The sequence below is a fragment of the Parasteatoda tepidariorum genome, chromosome 3, assembly GCF_043381705.1.
Source record: "Parasteatoda tepidariorum isolate YZ-2023 chromosome 3, CAS_Ptep_4.0, whole genome shotgun sequence".
In the NCBI taxonomy this organism is placed as follows: Eukaryota; Metazoa; Arthropoda; class Arachnida; order Araneae; family Theridiidae; genus Parasteatoda; species Parasteatoda tepidariorum.
Window position 1 is genome coordinate 60,340,956 of NC_092206.1, and position 23,886 is coordinate 60,364,841.

A 23,886-nucleotide genomic window follows, 5' to 3' on the forward strand; every position below is an offset into this window, starting at 1 on the left:
TACTATAAAAACAAAAATTAATGAAAACTGTTTTGTTATGAACTTACGAAAAAGTATAAATATTTTTTAATCAAAAATCGTGCAATGAAGTTAAAATCAAAAAAGGTGGTTTTTTTCGTCAAAATACTTTCCATCGCTTTATTATTAGTTATTTGAAAGCCAGTTTCTTTTATAAAGCATTTTTGTTCCAATTACAGCTGAAAGAAGAAAGAGACTGATTGTAATTAATGATTTAAATGGTTTCTTATTTCATAAGAACTTTGTTTGAAAAAAAAATTACATTTTTACAGTTGAAAAAAGTGGAAAGAATAAAAACTGATCAGTTGTTGATCAAATCTAAATTTTCAGATACATTTAAATATTAAAATATCTACTTACAACAAAATTAACTTTTTCATAGTGTTCTGATAAACCAAGTTTAAAAATCAAAAATTGAGACGGGAATTAGTAAAATAAATTATAATTTTTTATTTCAATTGCAACAACATTTCGCTCTTATACGACAAAAAACTGCAAATTATTTGTTGCAAAATAGTTTTTTACTTTAAATATATTATAACGCTCCAAAAAATTATCTATCAATCTAAGCTATTTTCATCACTATATGATAATTTTTGATGCACGACTTAGTTACTATTAAACTATTTCCCCATAATCTATTTCATTATTTCAACTTTATTTATTTTAGTTTAAAAACTTGTTTAAAATAAAATATGTAACTTTAAAAATGCTTATTCATATACTCCATTCACATTCATATTTTCCATAAAAATATATTTTGTTTGAATTAAAACTGAAAGAAAATATTAAAAACTTTTTCCAAACTAAACGTATTTTAAATTATACGAAAATAAGAAGTTTATTTATAATCATTACTTGGATAAACACCAAATAAAAATTAGTTGTCAAACTTGTCCTTAATTTATAATGCTTCTTAACATAGTATATATTTTGTCTTAATAACATGCGTCCTAGTAGCATGAGTTTTCGCTTTTGTTAGACATTGTCATTAATAAAAATAAAATAGTTTAATCAGTGTGGTCTCGAGTCATGGTGGTTCAGGGGATAGAACGCTTGCTTCCCAATGAGGTAATCCGAGTTCGAATCTCAGCGATACTGGTCGATACAGATTCCGTACCTGGCTCGCACTGACCACCGTGATGACGTAAAATATACTCAGTGTTAGACGGGTCATGGGTTAGAGTTACTTTACCGCCAGATTCACCATGGGAGGTTTTCGAGGTTTTTTTCTCCAGGTAACGCAAAGGTAGTTCAGTTCCATCGAAACGTTAAGTTTCTCCCAATACCTGCTATAGGACTTCTCTTGGCTTCTAGATTGAGTTCAAAATTACAAGACTACGGAGTTGAACATGTAGTCGTAAATTCAAAATTGGGTCGGGTGTTCAACGACGTTTATAAAACAAAAAAATGAGTAATTAAAATCAGTGCGGCCTGAATCGGGTGCAACAATTCCATTACAAGTCATATTATTTTAATACGATATCAGTGTAACAAAAAATAAGTATGCAAAGCTCGCAAAATTTCCTAACCTGTTGACAAAACCGTTTCCTAAAATATCCCACGAATGAACTTTTCGTCAAATCTCCATAATTATTAATTTTACTTAAGTGAGAATGCATATTTCTACCAAAGCACTAGGATATATCCAATACGCAAATGAACATATTATAACGTATAATAAAATAAATATGAGTGAATAACTACTTAGTCACTGTTAGGAATCAAAATCAGAGAAGTTGCTTGATAAAAGTGCCCATTAATCCTGGTTCCAACCCTGGTACCTGGTACGGAGAGAGAACTCCCCGATTACATTGAGTGAAAAAAGCTGTTTGTCAAATATTAATAAGTTCGCTTGAATATTTGACAAACTTCTCGAATGCTTAATATTAGAGCAGTTTGTCAAATAGACAATAATCACATAATATTTTACAAAGGAAAGTGATTTTTTGGTGACATGATAGCCAAATTAATAAACCATAGCTTAAAGACTGTTAAATTGTTGAGTTTTACTAATGATATAACACTTTGAAAATCACTATGCGAGAATTATAGACTAAATATTTTATTTAGCTTAATCTATAATTTTACATTTCTATGTCAAGAAATTGAATAAGGAATAGTGAGACATATGACAACTAGGGTATATCTTGAAAAACAATTTTCTTATTTAAATTTTGAAATCAATGAAAAGTTGTCTCTGTGATCAAATAATCAATGACAAAATAAATATAGTCTGATTGAAAATTATTTAGATTTCCGAAATAGTTCAAATGTTTATTATGTATTTATAATAAGCTTAAAAATGATTTTAAATTTTTTCCAAAGCATAAACATAAAACTAATTTAGTTTTCATTTTCAGAAAAGCAAAGTTTAGAATGTGAAACAACAGTAAAAAAAATAATACATAAAATGTAACATTTAAATCTTCCATAATCTACATGAGACCCTCAGTTGTTGAGTGATAGTGGACATAAGTGGTCAAATTGTCGAGTGGTCAAGGACCTAAATATTTTCTACATTGTTCTGGAAAATACAGTACTATATGACTACAGAAACACCTTTTTATCGGCTTGAAGTTTTGCATTTTGAAAAAAGACCCTGCTGTTCACAGGTTAAGCAACTTTTGAAACAACTTTTAAAACGTTTTTTGTAGACATAAATGTTTTATTGATACACGCTACTGTTTTTATGCTAAACAATCTTTAAAATGACTTTATAAACTTTTTTAATGCCAAATATCACTGAAAATAGTTAACCTTTATGTTAAAATTAAATTTGGAAAACAATTTTGATTAATTTGATTTGGAATTTAAATTTTGATTTGTTCTCATTTATCTAATAACGTACCGTAACCAGGAAGTCCACTATATAATGATAAATAAAAAAAATAAAATCATTTTAGAATTTTTAATTGTGTCCATTCATTATCTCGTAGTGTTGATATATACCTGTGTTAAGATTTTTGTGTACCTTGTACAAACAACGGGTATCCATCTAGCGCTCAAAATAAAACCAATCTATTTAAAAAAAACTGGCATTTGAATGTGAAACCATAAAAAGACACAGTTGCAGTATGATTGCCAAACAATTCCTAAAAGGACAAATTACTCTACCCTCAGGTGATGGAACAATCTTCGAAATCTCTAAAAAAAAGAAAGAAAGAAATAGTACTATATGAGTGTTCTTTCAGGCTAAAAATTTCCTTCTCAAGTATCTCAATGCATTATCAGTTTCCTCACCATTATTTTCTAGCTGCCTGGAATAGTGCCAGGCATATGTTTTTTTTCGGCCTCCATCTTTTATGTACATTTGGACTTTATTTTGCTTAGTGGCACGAAACCTTCGACTTTATCTCTGAAGGCAGTTTTACACTAGTTCTCGCTACGCTTTCTAGTAAAGCGATCGCATAAAAGTGTCATTTTTTCCGGTGTAAGTTAATAAATTTTTAGGAAAGAGGTACGAGATTGCCGTTGTTTTTTTTATCACCCGGTTTTTCGTTCAACTCTAAAACGGGAACGATTTCTAGGAAAAACTGAGTGATGTTAGTATAAACTTTGTTATTGAATAAGTGGCTAAAATAGAAACTTTATTTTTTTTTATTCTCAATCGTAACTGCCGTATCGATACGAACGAGCAGATTGTAAATCGAGTCAATATTTTTTGTTGTTTTTTATTTCACAATTTTATGAGATTTGGATGATTTTGTCCTGGATATTTTTTAAGGAAACGGAAAATTTAGTACAGTCTTCTAAATATTGAAAAAGATTTTTTTTAAGGGGAAAAGAATCCAAGATAAGTTTTATCTGCAAAGCTCTAAACTTAGCTTCTTATGTAAATTTATAGCACTTAGACGAAGACAGGTATAGTTATTATTTCTCCGTCTATATTTGGTATGTTTTTCTGTCAGTGCTGGAGCTGTAAGGAAAGCCGATTGCCAGAGCATCAAATCAAGCTGAATTTGCCTGCAGCACAAATCAAAGACTGATCTCAGATTTTTATATATTGTTATATGGGCAGATCTCTAAAACATTTAACTTTTGATAATAAAAAATAATAGGCACACTATTTTTACACCTCCAGAATTGTTTGAAAACATATAAAATATCAGAAAATAATCGTGAACATCGAAAATTTTGATGCCCTTATAAAATTAAAATTTCTGAACTGATTTTTCTAGGTTTATATACATTTCATTAAAAAATCATAAAAACGACCAAAGTATCATTTATTTAATAAACATATAAACTTACTGAACCTATTTTTATTTTATTGAGCAATTTTTTCTTTTTAATAATTTCATCCATATTTACCCTTTATTATTTATCAAAAATTATTAGTATTATAAATGAACTGAAAATTTTAATATTAAGTTAAATTGTTATAAAATGTATAAGAAGGCTTACTTTAATTATTTTTAGTCAAAAAATATCTTCAATTAGTAAAACATAGGGAAAAAACTAAGTTCTGATTTGTTACATTCAATAAATTAATCCTGATGAGGCTACGGTTTGACAGGGTTACGATCTGGACTAGAGCATAGATCGAAAACTTTACTCAGATGCAACGCAATGCGATGCACGCAACACAGAAAATAAATTAGGCAATAACAAACGTGCGCTCAAAATTTTGATTGATTTTAACATTTACTTTTTAGATCTGCGTCTGATAACGGTCTTGACATCGTAACTGTAACCTCACCGAATGACAGTTTGTGATTATAAACTAAGAAAAATTAGTTCAAAAATTTAAATTTTTTGTTTATGCGTATAAGGGCATCAAAATTTTCGATGTTCACGATTATTTTCTGATAATTTATATATTTTCAAACAATTCTGGAGGTGTAAAAATAGTGTGCCTATTATTTTTTTGTATTAGCAAAAGTTAAAGGTTTTAGAGATCTGCCCATATGTATAAAATATATTGTAACTTATTATTATTATGTAACGTTATCTAATTATATCATTTTGTAAAAACTGTTATAATTTTGGTGTTATTTAACATATTGAAAACAATAATTCTAATTATAAATATTAACTTTTCAACAGCACTACAAATCATATTTGATGCTTCTAAATGAATTTCTTAAACACTGAGATCACCTCTATTGCTGTCACATACTTGAACAAATGTTATGTATTGCATTTATGAATTGGATCTTTGCATATGGATTTATTTACACTGATTCGATGGTGTCATTTAGCAAACTCCGAAATTCAATGAAAAGAGTACACAGTTCTGATAATGAAAAAAATATCAGAAATTAGAACAGTTTGCGTTAATACAAGCGTTTTTACACCGAACAATCAAAAGGAAACTTAAAAAGATTTTGCTATTTTATGAGTATTCTAAAGTTAATAAAATTCAAATCAGAATAACCTAAATCCTATTTATCAAATCAGAATAACCTAACTTTGACACTCTATGAAACCTAAAGCACACAAGTTTGCTAAATTATGTTGCTTATACGCGTGTTAAAAACTAGTGGAATTTTATTTTTCTGATTATGTATCATTTTTGTGAAGTTTCATACATAATTTTTGCAAAAACTTTTATTTAACTCGTATATTCTAAACTATTACAAATATTTCCCATTTTTTTAAATGATTTTCAATGATGGTTTTTTTATAGTTTATTTCTTTCCATGCTTAATATTATTAATCTCTTTCTTCAGAAAAAACGGTTATGCGTTTTTGAGGTGTGCACTAGCCTTTTTTTACGTGTCAAAGTTTGTCAAACAATTTTAACTTCTAATAGTTACAACATGCAACGAAGCGTAAAACAAGTAGTAGTCTAGAATTAAATTTACTACTAAAATTTATAAGTGAGGAATTAAAGTGACTTTTGATGCATATAATTTAATTATCTTATGACTAATTTGACTAATTATGAATTATTTTATGACTAATATAATTTAACTATCTGAAACCGGCAAACCGTAATAATTTTTTTTCGCTGTTTTCTGCTCGATTTTATCTCCTGCGGAAAAATAAGGTTTTTCCTCACATTATTCAACAGACAAATAAAGCGAAAAGCAGAGAAAATCTAAATCAGTGATTATGTATTTCCATATACATATCACGCAATGAGTTTTTTTTAATCAAAAAATTGAACTCAATTTTTGACGCAATTTTGATGCCTCTTCTTTTAAATAACAAGCAAACCTCTTGTAGTGGTATATACAGAATGTTAGGTTGTTAGAGTTCACTATTGGAAAACGGACCACGATATTTAAAATTTTTCATTCATTTTCCACATTTTTCCGTACCCAATTGCTGAAATTCCTAGTGAGTCTAAGATCTTTGTATGACAAATAAAAGTATTCACCAAAAATTTTTCATTATCAGACGAAAAAAAAAGCAATACAAAAAGAAAGCACAATCCCGAAAATTTCTTTGATTTTACAGTTTCGAATTGGGGGTGGACCCAAATCGTCAAATATATTCTTGTAATCTTACATACCAACCCACCAGTGAGAGTTTTATACGAACTTCCCCCAATAATTTCTTGGCGATAAAACCTCTCACCAAATTATTGGAGCAGAAAAGAAAGTTATTAACGCCCCTGTATTTTTCAACTGCAAAAAGAAGTCTGTAGATGATTTCACACCAACACGTGTTATTTAACGACTATCACTTAACCACGCCTTCAATCGCAGTTTTCGCGCAACCGTATCGTCACCTAGCCGGCCGAATGTCCGATCGAAAGCCGTTCCGCAGCGCCCCTACACTTTATATTACCTATAACAGATCGCTCTTTCCTATTTCAGTTCTAACTCAGAACTTCACTTATTCAGTTATCTAACTTTGTCTCAAAACTTCTCTGGAATACTTTTAAGCGATTTAAAGAAGTTTGTCCGGTATATTCCGTTTATCTGCATATGTGTCTTCCTGCACAAGCGCTTCATGTCAGCACCTTTTATATTATCCTGAACCCCCCCTTTTTTTTAATTATTATTATTCCTTTTATTTTTTGGCACTTTTCCCTTTGCTTTTGTTGTTTGGTGTGCTTTTGATGTGAATTACTTACCCTGCGCATTTTTTTACCGTTGATGTACTTAAATGCATTACCCTCAAGATCAAACGATACAAAAATATAAATGATAAATTTAAAAACAATAAATTTAAAAGCATAGCTTTTTTTAAATATACTTACCATAATGGTATAAAGTTAGAAAACTTGAATAAATATCAAATATATAATATATCAAAAATGGTATTTAATTACTGCTATAATATTTCCTTTAAAACTTAAAAGCCTGTAATTAAAAGGTATTTTTTAGAGTAAAACTAATTGAAAAAAAAAGTTGTTCTAAAAAATAGATTTTAAAAATATGACCTATCAACGAATGTGTTAGTTATTTCGACAACTCATTACCATATATTCGGTATGCGTTTACAATTGTAAAACTTAATTTGAAGAATAATTACTTAATTTTATTAAGAAAACTATATAGTTCTACAGATAGTAAAGATTTTTTATCAAAAACCTTACACTTTAAAATTATCACACTATTGTTGGTAAAATAAGCCCTAAATTAAACCTGAGAATTTGAAAATAAACAAATTATAAATGTAACGATATTACAAAAATGCTGTTGTTATTATAATTTACCAATTAAGTTAACTTTAAACGAAGACCAAAATTAAAATTAGAATCTTTACATTTACCACGATTTCTAAAACATAAATATAAGTTATGATTCTCATGAAATATTATTTTCGTGCTATTTTTTAAACTAATAAGTTAAACAATTACTTAAATTTACGTCTTTATGCAAGTACATATTTTTTACTTATTATCTATTAGATCTAAAACATTATTAATGGAAAAAAAACATTAATTTATCCCGGTACGTTATAAATTTACTGTCTATGATATCTAAAATTCTATTAATTGAAAAAAATATAATTTCATCAGGTACGTTTTCATTTTATTGTCTATGAAATCTGAAAGTTTATTAATAGAAAAAATATTACTTAGCTCTCTGCGTATTTAAGTTTAAAAACACGCGTGTTCTTTTAAACCTTTATTAATTGAAACAAAAATTATAACCATAGTCGGTACCTTTACAATTAACTGTCTATGATATCTAAAATTTTATCAATGGTATCAATTTAACCTTGTACGTTTTTAATTAACTGTCTAGGATATCTGATACTTAAATAATTTAAAAATATAGTTTTAAATGATACATTTTTAAAACACTAAAATTTAATATTTCAAAAAAACTAAAAGAACACTGTTTTTAATCTGACACATTCAGCAGGATGTTCTCTCTTATTAATATAAAAACATCTAGATTAAATCAATCAATTAAACCAATCAATTTAACCTAAATTAATTTATTATCAATTTAACCTAGTGCGATTTTAATTAACTGTCTAGGATATCTGATACTTAAATAATTTTAAAATATAATTTTAATTGATATATTTTTAAAACACTAAAATTTAATATTTCAAAAAAACTGAAAGAACACTGTTTTTAATCTGACACATTCAGCAGGATGTTCTCTCTTATTAATATAAAAACATCTAGATTAAATCAATCAATTAAACTTATCAATTTAACCTCAATTAATTTACTATCAATTTAACCTAGTACGTTTTTAATTAACTGTCTAGGATATCTGATACTTAAATAATTTAAAAATATAATTTTAAATTATACATTTTTAAAACAATAAAATTTAATATTTCAAAAATATGAAAGAACACTGTTTTTAATCTGACACATTCAGTAGGATGTTCTCTCTTATTAATATAAAGACATCTGGATGAAATTGAAAAGGTGGCGAATCTTGTAGGTTACATTTAGTTTTCCTTAATGGTGTTCTTTTGAATAAGTAATGCTCATCCACAAGATGCATCTAGTACTTAAATGAATTATTCATATCTCGTGCTTAATACGTATCTGTTTTATATTCTTAACTTGTACGAATGTTTCAAGCATATTGTAAGACCGAAACAACTCGTTTTATAACAAATTCATGTAAACTCTTACTGTAAACTTTTTGAAAACATTTGGAGCAACTAAGGGATTTAAAAATGATTATACCACAAAATAATGTAAAATATCAGAAGTTATCAAAATTCATCTATAATTGTTCATTAAAATGTAAGCTCATAGAAACTTATTTTACACAAAAGGAAATGTATATTAAATTTATGAATAATGAAATGCATAATGAAAAGTTAAAAATAGTTTTATTCAGTGAAGATTTAAAATAAATTTAGAAATCAAAAGAAACAAATAATTTACTAATAATTTGTTTCCTTAAATATTTTTTTTAAAATTCATTGTCTCATACCTTATAAAGTATAAGAAATATGAAAGAACTATGACAATATGAATCGAAAGTTGTTGTTTTTCTTTCGGAGTTACATTTAAATACATAAATTAAAAAATATTAAGTGATGATATTATTAAGTGGTGAAAATATTAAGTGAAAATATTAAATGTTAAGTGTGAAATATTTATTTCCTCAATTGCCATTTTTTTACTATTATATGACAATATTTTTCGATAAAATCTAAGCAGGAAAAAATTACTGTGATTTTAAACATCAATATAGTTTTAAAAGTCATTTTCTGTCAAATATTAAATTACTGAGTTCAAAAAATCACAAAAAAGCATAATATTTAGGGGTAAATACCTATTTGTCAGCATACAAGTAACATTTCATCTGTAAGGAAAAGCATTTGAATATTAAAATTTTAAGTTAAGATGATTTATAAAATATGGATGTAATTATTATTTGTAACAAATAACTAGTTCATCATGTCGTATTTTTTTTGTAATTAGTATGGATCATTTGTATGACGAAATATTTGCAAAAAAACAACTTTTTGAAAATGCTTTTAGAATCCGAACTTCTTAAAATACTTTATGTTTTATATAAATCAGAATAACTACCTAGTTTTGCAAATTATTAAGATGAATAATAACTAATATTTTATGACTAACTAATAGGACTAATAGGAGGAATAACTATTATTATATAGATCAGATTTTATTAAAATTTTAATTTTAAGCAAAATAAAAACATTTAGCTGAAGTTTTGTTTAAATAAAGATGTTATAATGACGCCTTTTCTGGCCAATAATCATGCAATAGAAAAAAATGTCATGCAACAGTAGAGCTGGTCAGAATAATTCATTTTTGATAAATTGTGATTTATTGTGACATATTGACCTTGAAGGCACAACTGTACTGATGAGAATTCTTTTATAAAAAATTATATTTTTTATAGCGATCAATACCGTGACATTTCGTGCAAACTCAAATATATTGATTGTTAAGAAAAAATAGCGCATCCTATCTTTTGAATCTTTTTTGTAGTTACAAAGAGGTGATTAAACGAACAGAAACCATCCCAACAGTCACGGAGGAACTGTTTTAGTTTTTTCTGAAACATAACACTGGATTTTATAAACATCAATTCACTTATAACTGATCATTTGAAATACCAATTTATTTCGTGAAAAAAGTTAAAAACAAAGTGAATTTAAAATTCCATAAAGTTACAAATCAAATGCAGAAAAAAATAGGTCATATATTTCTGTTATAAATTTCAATTTTTTTTCTCTATTAATTTAAAATGCCAAATTGCTTCGGAAAAAGTTTTGATGCTTTTTTAAGACTTACTATTCTGATATTTTTGTGTTATTTCATCATTTGATAGGTATATTAAAAATGTTATGAAATGGGTTTTATGACACAGTTGATAAACTTTTTCGAATTTAAACTAAAAAAAACAGTTTATGTTTCAAATTTTAAATATAATTAAAAGATAATTTTTAGCAGCAACAGTTTCTGAAGTATTCATCAAAATCTTCATCGTTATAAAACTTTGCTACACATGTTTCTGCAAAATAATTGTGATTAATGGAATTCGTGTATTTATATCTTGTAAAAAATATTAAATTTTTTTCGACATTTCAGGATGCGAGATATCACTTTTAAAATTAGTACGAAATTTAGAGTTTTAAAGGATATTCTATACCAATTTTATATTTAAAAAAAAGGATTTGTAGAGTGTAAAGCTGTTAAATAAACAAAATTTACCATTATTTTGAAATAACTTATTTCAATGCTCAAAAACGAAAATATATTAAATTTCAAAGCAGCCTTGTTTTTTATTAGAAATGTATAAATAATTTATTGACTGTAATTTTTTTAAATGGATATTTTTATTGCAGCAAATTCATTTCATTATAAAAAATATACGAGTTTTTAATTAAAAAAATATTTAGTTTCTTTAACTTTAAAATCTCTAAATATTACTAATTTAGTTCATTGACTTTAAAAACTTTAAATACTCTTTTAACCTAAGAATTCTGAATATTTTGCACAACTTTGGCACGTAATTTGTTGATTTTACTTAAAAGAAGTAAACGTGTAACTAACCATTCAAGAACAAAATAAAATAACTATTAAAGTGATTTAAATAGTATCTTCAGAAATATGCTTACGTATGTTGTATTCGTACAGCATTAATGTTATCAAAAAATTCATTTTTTTATAGTTTTTTTCCCCAAAGATTAAATAAATACGTAAAGTTCGTAGACCTTTAGAATAAAAAATAGCTTTATATTTGAGAACAAATACTGTTGAAAATACTTACTCATCCGTTCGAAATAAATGAAATATTTAAGCTAATAGGCAATCTGGATCTATTCCAAGATATTACTTAATAATGATTAAAGAGCAATACACAATGCTTTGAAACATTTTATTAAGCTTTTCTGTATTATTTTGAAGATTAAAGATTCATCTATGATTATCATTGTGTGTTGTAATTGCTTTGTGCACTACGTTCCTTTAGAACTTGCAAGAAAATTTTTTTTTGCATTATCTATTTTAAATATTTTAAAAGTTCTACAGGTGTTCTGTAAAAAATATTTTAAATTAATGGTTTAATGAATGATACTGTATATTTGAAACTTTTAAATATAATTGCATTTAAATACACTGTTATCAAAACTAGACGTTCAGCAATCAAATGACGAAAACTTTTGTAAATTTGAATTGAAGATTCAATTCAATTTGATTTCCAAATACAGAATATAACACTTTTAAAATGTTATAATATGATGAACTTCTTTATTAGAATAATTTTAAATATATATATGAGATCATAATATGAAAATAGATGAGGAAATTACTTACGAAATGTAAAGAAATTTTCCTATAATATTGCTTTTTTTGATCAGTCATAATAACTAAATATTAAGAATAAATAGCATTACATCAAAATTGAGTAATAACTAATAGCTATTATATCACAATAACTAATAACTTCATAAACCAGACTTTTACAACATAAGAGAGAGTTAGTGCTTCATAGAATATGACACTAATTCCTCCGAAAATGGAGAACTTTTACTTTTTTTGATAATTATTGACCTAGAGAGTTTAAGTATGAAATTTGATTATATTACTTTAAACAATTATACATGCATCTAATCATTAAAAAAACAAAATAAAATGGCTATTACAATATTTTTTATTTTATACAGTAAAAAAATTCCCAATCAAATTACATTAAAAAGTATTCATTCAGGATGCCGGTAATTTTTACGGTAAAATCCATTTTTACAGAACAAAATGTCTGATATACCGTAATCTTCACAGTAATAATTAATGTAGCATCACTGAATAACCTTAATTAAATAAATAATACATTGAAAATTATGGTATTATATTTTGCGGCAAAAATAGATTTTGTGGTAAAATTGATTTTACGGATAATGCAACTCAAGATGCCGGTACTTTATACCTCAATATGATTCGGAATTTTTTACAGTGTAGTAAATACTTATTCTTTAAGTGAATACGTAGCACTGCCAGTTAAACAAACTATATTCAAAGATTTAAAATTAGATTTATTTTGTTGATTATTCTACTTCTTTTCTTAAAAACCCCATTGAAATAAAGCAGATAAGAAAAATTATTATTTTTATTCTTTCAATACTTTATAATTCTCTTATTAAAGTGCTAGAAGATTTTCCGTGCTACAAGTCTAGTTTTGCGTGTCAAGCTTAGCACGCAAAACAAAACATCACTAAATCTTCGCCCTTACAAGCAAACATTTGGCTAAAAATGTAGCATTAATTGCTAAGATCCCTATCTATCATATTCATATTGAGTATTATTGCATGTCACAGTTTGTAAGACAATTCTTTTTCCTTCGATATCTCTGATGAAAGAAAACTAATGGCAAAATTAAATCAAAGATCCAAAGTGACAAGATTTTAGACGCAGCATAAAATCACACACGAGCAGATAATACTGGGGAACAAATTTTTTTGTAGCATTTATGTAAATACTTGATCTTACCTAATTCGAATGTGGGGTTTTCAGTAGGTTTTGCCCCTAATTAAAATTAGTTTTGCTCCTAAAGTAACAAATTGTTTTTTAAAATAGTATTTTTAGTCTATTTTTTGTCAAAATATACAAGTTTAAAAACGTATGTGTTGCAAGGTATATATAAACGTCACGTATAATATGCATATCGTCACAACATATACGTGAATTGCATTCACGTCAATGTTGTGATAAATTACTAGGACAATCAGGACACAAATTATGAGAATGAAAATTGAATAGGTTCATACCGGGAAATATCGACGGACGCAGCTAGAAGTGCTTCCTTTTCTGGAAGCATTCGAAGAAACAGTTCTTTATAGTATAGCATTTCCGGGTATGGGTTCCTGTATATTTTTATCCCAATGATGTGCCCTTATTCTCCTAGAAGTTTATCGCAACATAACTCAATTAAGAAAACTGTAACCTGGAGAGAGAAACCAATTGCAAATTAGAAATCAGCTACGTGAAAATATCCAAGATCTGTTAAATAATCTCAAGCAACAGAAAACAGAAACAAAAAAAATTCTCTTGTGTAAAGAATATAATAATACTTTTACAAAGTTATTTGTAAATAATTGAATAATAAAATTTTAACAATTTGGTTAAAATTTGCAATCAATGTAATTATAATTTTACGGAAATAATACAACTACTTTTTGCTTCAAATGCAAAATGCTGAAATAGCTGAAAATATCTAAACGATAAATTTACGGTGAAACATTTCAGAAAAATATTATGTTAAAGATGCTCAAGTGAATGCTTTATTAAGAAACTTCTTCCTTCGACGTTTGGAAAGAACTTTAGCTGAAAACATGACACGTCATTTTATCGACTGGGTGTTTGGAATCTGTAATCACGTCACTCCAAGCACTGTAAAAAAATTCTGGATCTAATAACGATAAAAAAATATCGGCACTTAGGGTGCCATAACTTTTTACGTTTCTAAGAAACAAAAATTCTGATGCACCGTAATTTCTGTGTAATAGTATATACTGTAAAATCGTTGTACAATTGCTAAAAAAAAAAACTACTGTAAAAATGATGGCATAAAATTTTTCGGTGAAAATGGATTTTACGATAAAACAGATTTTACGAATGCTGCATTCAGGGTGCCAGCTTCGTAACTGATCTGGAATTTTTTACAGTGTGTACTCTATTCGCCTTCAAATCATTCATTTTCAATGAAATAATGTGTAAATGTTTTAATATAAATTTATATATTTGTATGCCAACAACTAATTTTTGTTTTTTCTTTAAGGGGCTCAGAAACTGCGGACGGCGACTCCAACAAAAGCCATCCTCGATCCCAACGTCTGCCCAGCCTTCGCCTGGCCAACGGCCGCATCCGTTACGGGACCCCAACAGACGACGACAATTTCACGGACGGTTCCGTCAGAGGGGGTCCCAATAGCAACAACGCTTCGGGGCCCCCTGGGAACCAAGGGGGCCCCATTCATCGCCAGGATTCCATCAAAATCTCGGTGGATCACACTCACACGGGTACCGATTCTCTGGTAACCGCAACCGATGAGGATCTAGTGAGTGACTACATAACACCAGAGATGAACTTTAAGGACGTTAAGGCCGCCGTAGGTGGTGGTCCCAACTCCAAAAGCGGTGAAAACAATCAAGGTGAGAAAGATGACGTTAGCTTGTACGGAACTCCGAAGGAAGAAATAGGACCCGGTATCTCTGAAGCGAAAGCGGGTTTCATGCGCAATCAGCTCGAAGCCCTGTTCCAACCTTCGGACAATAAGCTTGCTATGAAACTATTTGGAAGTAAAAAAGCGTTAATGAAAGAGAGAATCAGACAGAAAGCAGCGGGGCACTGGATTATTCACCCCTGCAGTAAATTTAGGTAAGCTAATTTTTTATTTATTATTTTGTAACCGGTGCTCAACATCTTCTGAGTTCAATGTTCAACTCTGTTGCATTGAGACAAATTAGCCTTCTTGAAGGATTTTTTGATGGAACTAACGAATGAAACCATAATTACGCTTTTTTTTTTATTTAACCAATTACTACATTACGAATAAAACCACGAAGACCTCCCACTGTTAGTCGGATGGCTAGGGGTTTCTACCCCTTAATCTGATTACCCCTGAGGATATTTTACGTCAGCACTATGGTTGATGCGCGTCGGGAGCATAATACATATCAGCCAAACACCCCTGGGATTTGAACCTAGGGCACCTAAGTAGGAGATGAGCTCTCTATCACCTGAGCCACTATGGCTCAAGCGAATTTCATTGAAGCTTTCAGCTGTTTGAGTCAATTATATGTCCTAAGGCTGAGAGCAGGCTGCTTTTGCTTTCCTCAGTGAAATAGATATCCCACAATTACAAATTGATAATTTGTAAGCTACAAATCGTTTGCGGTCGCCCCCTTTTACATGGTGGACGCTAGAGGAAGGGGGTTTGAACGGCGAGAGGACCACTCGTCTGGTCAGCAGATGGGGAGATAAGGAGTGATAGATTTAAATGACCCCGTCCGAGGAGTCTGTCGAGGCACACGTAGGCACAAGCCATTTTACATGCAGAAAGGTAGACCCCCTGGCCGGCTGTGGTCAATGGCACGTGGCATCCATGTCTAATTGGTTGATATCCATGTCTAATGAGGGAGGGCTTTCCTTCAACTTTGCGAGGTTGCTCTCTCCGTAATAGTATAAGGACAAAAATAATTGCGATATTTTGCTCAAAAAATTCCAATTAATGAAAAACATGATGCGCCCGAAACTAGCGCAAACATGCATAAAACCTAATTGATGTCAAATTTATTTGAGATATAATTGTATTTTAGATCAACAAAGAATTTTATGTTATGCAATATACAGGTGTTGTTTTTCTTCAGTAAATAAGCTGTAAAATACCTATTTAAAAGAGAAAGAGTTATTTTACAAATACAAAATTTTTGCCCATTTCACATCGCTCGTGGTTAGATGAACTGACAATGTGAGTAATTTTCAATGGTCTGTTATGAAGACCAAAGCTTCCACAATAATGGAAAGCTTAAGAACCATCTTTTCTTATATCGCGAGTAACAAGAGTTTTTGAGGAAGTGATTTTAAAGCCTGTTCTTTCATATACCAGATATCTGGACCTTTACCGTAATAGTGAAAAAAGAAACACGCTTTTTTGTACCTCTTCTTAAAAAATTCGCTTCATTATTTTGTAATGTTTTCTTATTGGCAAAAAACCGATTGAAATTAACATTAACCTTAACATAACAAACATTAACATTTTTAACCATTAACTTATGACATTATATGGAATTATTAAGTTTTGTTATTTTAGTTGCTGTCAATTAAAAGGATATCATTCAAACTGGTGAAAGACACTTTCAATTAGTTTTTGCCCGAAAATTTCTTATTGTACGCAAAACTCTAAAAATGTCACTCCTTCAACAGAAAAAAAAGTATGTTTCAGTGCACAGAAAGTATACTTATCAATTTCACAAAATTTTAAAGATAATAAAAAAACATACTAAAATTTTGCATGCGCTGCGCTCAAACAAATGCTGCCAATCAAATAGATGAAGAAGAATTTTTCTGAAGTTACCTTAGTTTATTTCTACTCTGAAGAGAAAGTATGGTCAAAACTGTCAGAATATGGTAAATTTTACAGCGTTTCTCAATCTATAGAAGCACTAAATCGGTAGTTTTTATCGAAACTTTTTAAATTAATTTTGGTAAAATTATTTAAATGTTGTTTTATAACGCGGTATAAAATTCGATGCAGGTGGTAAAATTGGTCATTTTATCATGTTACCTTATTGGAGGCATAAAACTCATTTATTCGTTTTAAATTTACTCTCCATTTCTTTTAGCTTAGCAGTAAGAACTATAATTTTGAAAACCAGAATTTCCGGTACTTTTACCATATTTTCGGGAAAATAACGTGTATTTTAGCGAAACAAATTACTCCTAACTTAGGAATATTAAAATAGGCCAATATGAAATGGGCCGAAATTTTGTTTTCGTACTTTTATGGGCCTACCTAAGCAATATGACTGAGGGGGTTTTAAATATTTTTCAACAGTTATCACTTTTTTGAGGAAGCTTCTGTAATAAAGAGATAGTTGTGTACCTGTATATTGCATAAAAAGGTAATTTTTATTCATTTAAAATTTATAAAATCTGAAATAAAAGCATATAAATACGAATTTTTATTTTATTTATTTATTCATTTATTTATTTTGAAAATTGCAAGTAATAATATTTTTGAGAACGTGAGAAAATAAATTTCGAATCGATCTAAATAGCAGGAATTCGTGACAAAAACAACTTTTTCTATTGAAATCTATCTTTTTTAGTATTTTAACAAAATAAATCAATCAAGCATGTACCACTAGAGATAACATGTTCTTGAATCTGGAAAAAAAATTTCAAAAACAACAGTTAAAGAGTTAATAAACTAATCACTGGTAAAGGGAGATGTCCCTCAGTAGGTTGATCGTTCAGACACGGTTCCCAGTAGAACACTGAAGACGAGTATCACTGGCTGCAGTCCAAAAGCAGGTGGAAGACCACTTAGATTGCCCTGATTAGGTACCGAGGTTGAACGGTATTGGTCTTCGTTTGTTCTACCGTAAAGTGTTCGGCTTAGCTCTCTGGTCGTCGGGCTATCAAAGCGGGGAGCCATCCTCTCTGCAGATTATCAAAATTGTGATGGCATGTCTTCCGATCATCCTAAGGGATGGTTCCCAGATCGTCGCCAATAGTCCATTGTGCAGCTCAAGTGCGACATAAATAAGTACCTACCTACCTGAAAAAAGATTGAATCAATTCAAATTGATCCGTTTCATTTCAAATTGAATTTGTTTTACGAAGCAGCTTTCACTTCTTTATTTCTGCTGGCTTTCGAACAGAATTTTAATCTTGTTTTCGATTTAGAAATCGAAGTCTGAAATCTTTGATTTTCCAGATTTAGAAAACTTATTTATGTTGTCAAAAATTCGAAAAATATCTATAAAGGGTTCAGATTATATAACACTCTTTATAATGCAGAATTTGTATTGTTTGTAAAGGAAAAATAAAGGAATACTGTACATTAAGGTAAATTAATTCTGATAGACTATAAAATAGTTCTACATCTGAAATGTTTATTCCTTTAAGTTGTCCTTCAAGAAGTACGGTAAAAAAACGTTATTGTATTGCTATGAATTTAGTGTTATGATATTTTAAAAGAAATAATTTTGTTGCTTGATTGTTTATATAAACCAACGTTTTCTTTTATTAATTATATAAGTTAAAATAATTTATGAGCTCTTACTTCACTTTAGACATTATACACAATATAATTAATTTTTCTTTGAAATAAGCTATTTTTCTTTACGAACGGTATATGGACTTTACATTACGCTTCCAAAGATAAACTTAAATCAAATTCAAAAAGAAAAAAAAAGTATTTTCCCCTGCAGTTTCCATCCACAGCTCTCACGCAGTTTTCTCTTTACATTTATGACGTTAAAATTAAATTATTCTCTTTCCCTTAACCTTTTTTTGTTAAATTAAAGTTTTTTTTCATTCTTTTTATTTGAAATACTTTAAGAAGAAAAAAAAATTAAAAATTTCTATATTTTTTAAGAGCAATATTTTTACGGCTAGCGTTAGTCTGACTGCTTTAGTCACGTTCCGTTTCAAGTTTTTATTTTATTTCGTTTAAGCAAATGAAAATAAATCTCTGTTTTGATAACTTAAACACTAATATACCCAACTTGACGCTTTATTTTGCTTTCTTGAGAAAGCACAGTACCCTATAAGGAACTACAATTTGAAGTATTTATATGATCACCCTTTTATAATTTACGTAAATTAATAGTTGTATTAACTATGTTTAATATTTTTGAATTCGATTCACTAAGAAAAACTGTAACTAAATATCGTGTGTTGTTTTCATATATTTTTGAAAAAAGTCAAAATGGGAGAATAGTATTTAATTTGAAACTAGGTAAAGATTTGAAAATATAATCAGTTTAAAATTTGTATTAATACGTTGACTGCCGCGTCACCCATATTCGGGTGACAGCAACATTTCTGGTCGGACCGCGTCACCCGCTTTTTTGACTACTTGCGAAGGATATTCGTATGTATTTGAAAAGATATTTCACAGCAAGTAACAAAACTATTGAATTGTTGTAAGAGTAATACAAAAAGGATTTATGAAGAAAATGATTGTGAGCCTCCTAAAAGCCTTCTTGTTCACTGCTATTTGACTCACTAAAAAATAAGTTTTCCATTTTTTTCCATAAGATTTTAAGTTATGCTCCTCAAACTGATAGTGTAAAGTGGCGATATTAGAAACAGATGCGAATCAACGGACACAAATAAACAGACATGACACAATGAAAACAAACGGAGATATTATTCTTGTGGTCACCAGAGACTCGCATTATTGAAATGCCGATGGGAGTACTTAGCAGAATACGCTACGTACAGCGGTACTCTGTGCCTGAAGGCGATTCAACTGCAAACGTGTTAAGAGTCTAAATGACTGATTATTCGTGCATTTTTTGATACTAAAGATTAAAATATATTTGTAAGAAATGCTAACGTTCAGTTAAGATAGGTTTCTGCCATCAGTAAACGTTTCCTTGTAATCAATGTTTCCTATGTATTCTAAGAAGACAAATAATAGTAAGTTCAGAAATGTAAGATCCAGCCTTAGTGGAGGCAACGAAATTTAAAGTTTACCTCACAGATTGAAAAAAATATGGAGTCCAATTATTGAGAAAAGGAAGAACTTATTTTGTTTTACTACGTTTCAACTCAAAAATTATCTCAACGTTTTCAATAATTAATTTTTATGAGGTAACAAAATCCTGACATTTTTTAAGACTCTGTATTCTTTGCACACGGAGGAAAAAAATCTGATACAACTACCTAACAGTAGTTGTATGACATTTCTGATAAAATAAAACACAATTCTTATAATAAAAACCAAAATATAAGTTATTCAAACCATTAATTTGGTAATGGTACCGGTTTACTGAAAATTCTGTTCGTTTTTAAAATTATAGTACTATTTATCACACTTTTAGTAAAAAATAGAAAACTGAAAAGTAAAATTTAACCGAATAAGTAGATTTTATACCATACTCTAAAGTATCATGATGAAATCACCAAATCATACCAATTCTAAGGAATTTTATCATGTATTATAAAACCATAATTTATTGTTAATTTTACCAAAATCATTTCCATAGTACATTGGTAAAAATAAATGAGTTTTTGAGTCTAACCATGGAGCCAGAAACGCAATAAGTTTTACCATATTTTGGTAATTTTGATCATACTTCATTCTCGGTGTCTGCATATACATATGATCGAAAATAATATACTGTTTTTAATAAACAATGAATATTTTTTCTACAGTTATTACAAATCATTTTCTAAATTACTACTTATTTTATTCGGCCCACCCAGTATTGTAAATGACTGGAGAAAAAAAAAAGAAACGGAAAGTTTCCATATAATTTTTTTCCTTCCAATAATTTCAAAACTAATTATACGTAAAGTCAAGGTGAACTTTTTCTCTTAACGAGATCAGCTTTTACACTAATGAAATAATTCATTTAGAAAAAAAAAGGAAGCGATAATTCCATTTTTAGAGTCAAGAATCTCAATAAATTATACCTTTTACCCGAAGTAACTTGTTCAATATTCCAACAATTAGAGGCAATTTTTACCCCTGCTTTCAACAGGAAAATCAATGCTACCTGGGAGATTGGATGTAATCCTCCTCTGTTATTACTTGTTGGCTCATTATAGGACAAAAGAGATGCCTTCTGGGAGTTCGTTCTGTTCTTTTCTGAAAAGCTCGAAACATAATTCAATCATAGATTCGCTGAATTTTCTATTTAATAAGCTAGGATTGGGGAGAAAAAGTTGAATCCAATATGAATAATTTCAATAAATGATATAACTTGTGTTGTTGGAGTTTATTTATTTTGTATTGCTTTCCATTGTAAACGATTATTTATAATATGTTTGTTAGTTAGTTTTTAAAATTAAACTTAATATGTTTTAAAACTCTGACGGATAAGTTTTTTTTAATTGAAAATATAAAACTATTAATGTAAAGCAAAGTAATTAAATTTATGTGATTTTTATCATAAATGAAAATGGCTGTTAAAATACTCTTTGGCATTTAAACAATTTTATTCGAAACTCTTATGCAGCGAAATAAAATTGCAGCACTAAATATATTACATGTTTCTTTATTTTATCAACTTGCACCATTTTGGTAACAGTAATCAATCAAGCTACATTTTCAATTTTCGTAAAAATACAGTGATAGAATTCATGGACTTAAAAAAGGTATGGTCAATATTTGAACATGGTAAAATATACTTTGCTTCTGGCTCTATGGAAACACCAACAAGCTCGGTAATTTTTATCGAAGCACTTTGATGATTTTGGTAAAGTTAACAATAAAATATGGTAATGAAATTTGGTTAATGTGGTAAAATTTGATTACATTTACAGCAGCTCAACTTGAACCAAACAGTTGTCCAACATTTTCAAGCTTTTGAAGTTTGAGAAAAAGTATGCTAAATTCTCCCCAATGATCACTAAATTTGAATGGAATAGTTTCGAAAGAAAAAAAATGTTTTTTTTTGGTTCCAGAGTTGTAATGAATTTTCAAAAATAGTCCGACTAACCCTTAAATAGTTGTTGCAAATTCGCACGGTATTGAAAGCACTGTTATTATAATCATACCCTGACCTTATTTTTCTCAGCGAGTGTAAAAAGAGTATTTGTTTTAAATTATTCTTTTAATTGTTAATTTTTAACGTGAAATTCAGAAAATATAACTAATTATAAACAAGTAATCATATTAATATAGTACTTGCAACTAATCACATTGTGTCGAATCAGCATCAAAATATACCCAAGTTTTAAGGCATGACATTACAGCTTTGAAACTTGAGTATATAATTACACTGAATAAATTTTAAGATCAAATTTGATTAGATACCTACAAGTGACGGCACGCGTGGGTGAACCAATCAGATTCAACCCACATGCGTGTCGTCGCTTCCAGGTACCCAATTAGATCTGTTCCTAAAATTGATTCCGCGTGATAATATACTCAAGTTTTATAGCTGTAACACGCCATGCACAGCCACGTGTTTAGACTCAACCCTGTAGTTAGTTGCAAGTACGTAACAATTGGTTAGATATTTAACTGATTTTTATCGCAAAGTATTTGCCCTTGATCAAAAATTGCTATTTTATTAATAAATTTTTCTCATAATATCTATGAATAGCCTAATAAGAATTCACTGCTCTATTTATTCACCAGTGACATTAACTGTATGTCTAAAAGGTAATACGTTACCTTAATGTCACTAAGAGATGCTTACCGCAATGTCATTTCGCATTATGACAATGGTTATTTCCTACAATAGATCAAATAGAACTAAAATTAGGAACGTATTTTCGGAAACACTTCTGAAGAAAATGAACTAGCAATCATATCCTATTCGTTTTATTCAATGCGTATTAGTTGATGTTTATCATCATTAATAAAGAAAATCGAGGTTTTATTTATTTACATTATAAACCATTTTTAATGGATTTTATGTTTTAAACTGATTATATTCAATAAAATTAGCTTTATGTTTTTTTTTTCATTCAAAAACGTGACAGTACCCATCTCAGAAATTTTATTTAAGTTGCGAACTAGAAAAAAAGTACAAAATATAATTATACTAACAAACATGATTTTTAAGCTAATTTTAGAAAAAATAATGTTAAAATGTCACGAATTAATTGTTCAACGGCTACAAACAAAAGTATAAGTAGGAATTCAAATAAGTAAACTATTAGAATTTTCATTCTGAAATTATGGTAAATAACAGCCAGCAGCCTGCCCATTCGATTAACCATAAAATTCAAGGTAAAGAAATTTTTTTTACCTTTACGGATTTTAAACCGTTTACAACAAGTATGGTTTCAGAACTGTCAAAGAGAAATTTAACTGTACATAGGAGCTAGGTTTTTCATTAGTTAATGGGCTTTGGAGAGGGCAGGACACTTCACGCGTTGAAGTGAATGGAGGAAATATTGTGGTGTCAACGCTGGAACTCGAACCCCGGTGCTGTTTCTCTTAAGACTGATTGATGAGCCCTCTCGGCTATAATATGCACGCAGTTACAAGAAATTAGGTGACTTCATTGGGTGTACTTTGTTGGTGCGATAAAATACTGGTTGCTTAACCGTTTCAGGTGAAAGAAGTTAATGAACAGTTTTTCTTACAGTTAACAGTTTGATTACCATCTAATTTATGATTGTTTGACTATTTTATTTAAATATGGTAAAATAACAATGAAATAAATTGTTATTTAACCATTTTCTCCTGGAAATTTCTAACAGTGTATAAGTATATGGAACATTCTCACGTAAGTAAAATAAGAAGTTTGGATAATGTGCTAGTCCTTCTGTAAAAGAATGAAATAATGGTGATAAAAGCATTTTTCCAACCGCTGTT

General features: G+C 29.0%; 1 protein-coding gene across 4 annotated transcripts in view; it reads left to right on the top strand.

Moving 5' to 3' along the window:
- The window catches only part of LOC107445120 (potassium/sodium hyperpolarization-activated cyclic nucleotide-gated channel 2-like), a 627,568-nt gene that overhangs the window by 425,563 nt on the left and 178,119 nt on the right, over positions 1-23,886 (top strand). For 3 of the 4 annotated variants that reach the window (XM_071178704.1, XM_071178703.1, XM_071178705.1), the window contains exon 4: positions 14,652-15,251. In XM_071178704.1, the coding sequence (XP_071034805.1) occupies positions 14,652-15,251 (600 nt within the window). Of the gene's footprint in view, positions 1-6,792; positions 6,879-14,651; positions 15,252-23,886 lie in introns of those variants that run through there. The other variant, XM_071178706.1, reaches the window with a different exon arrangement.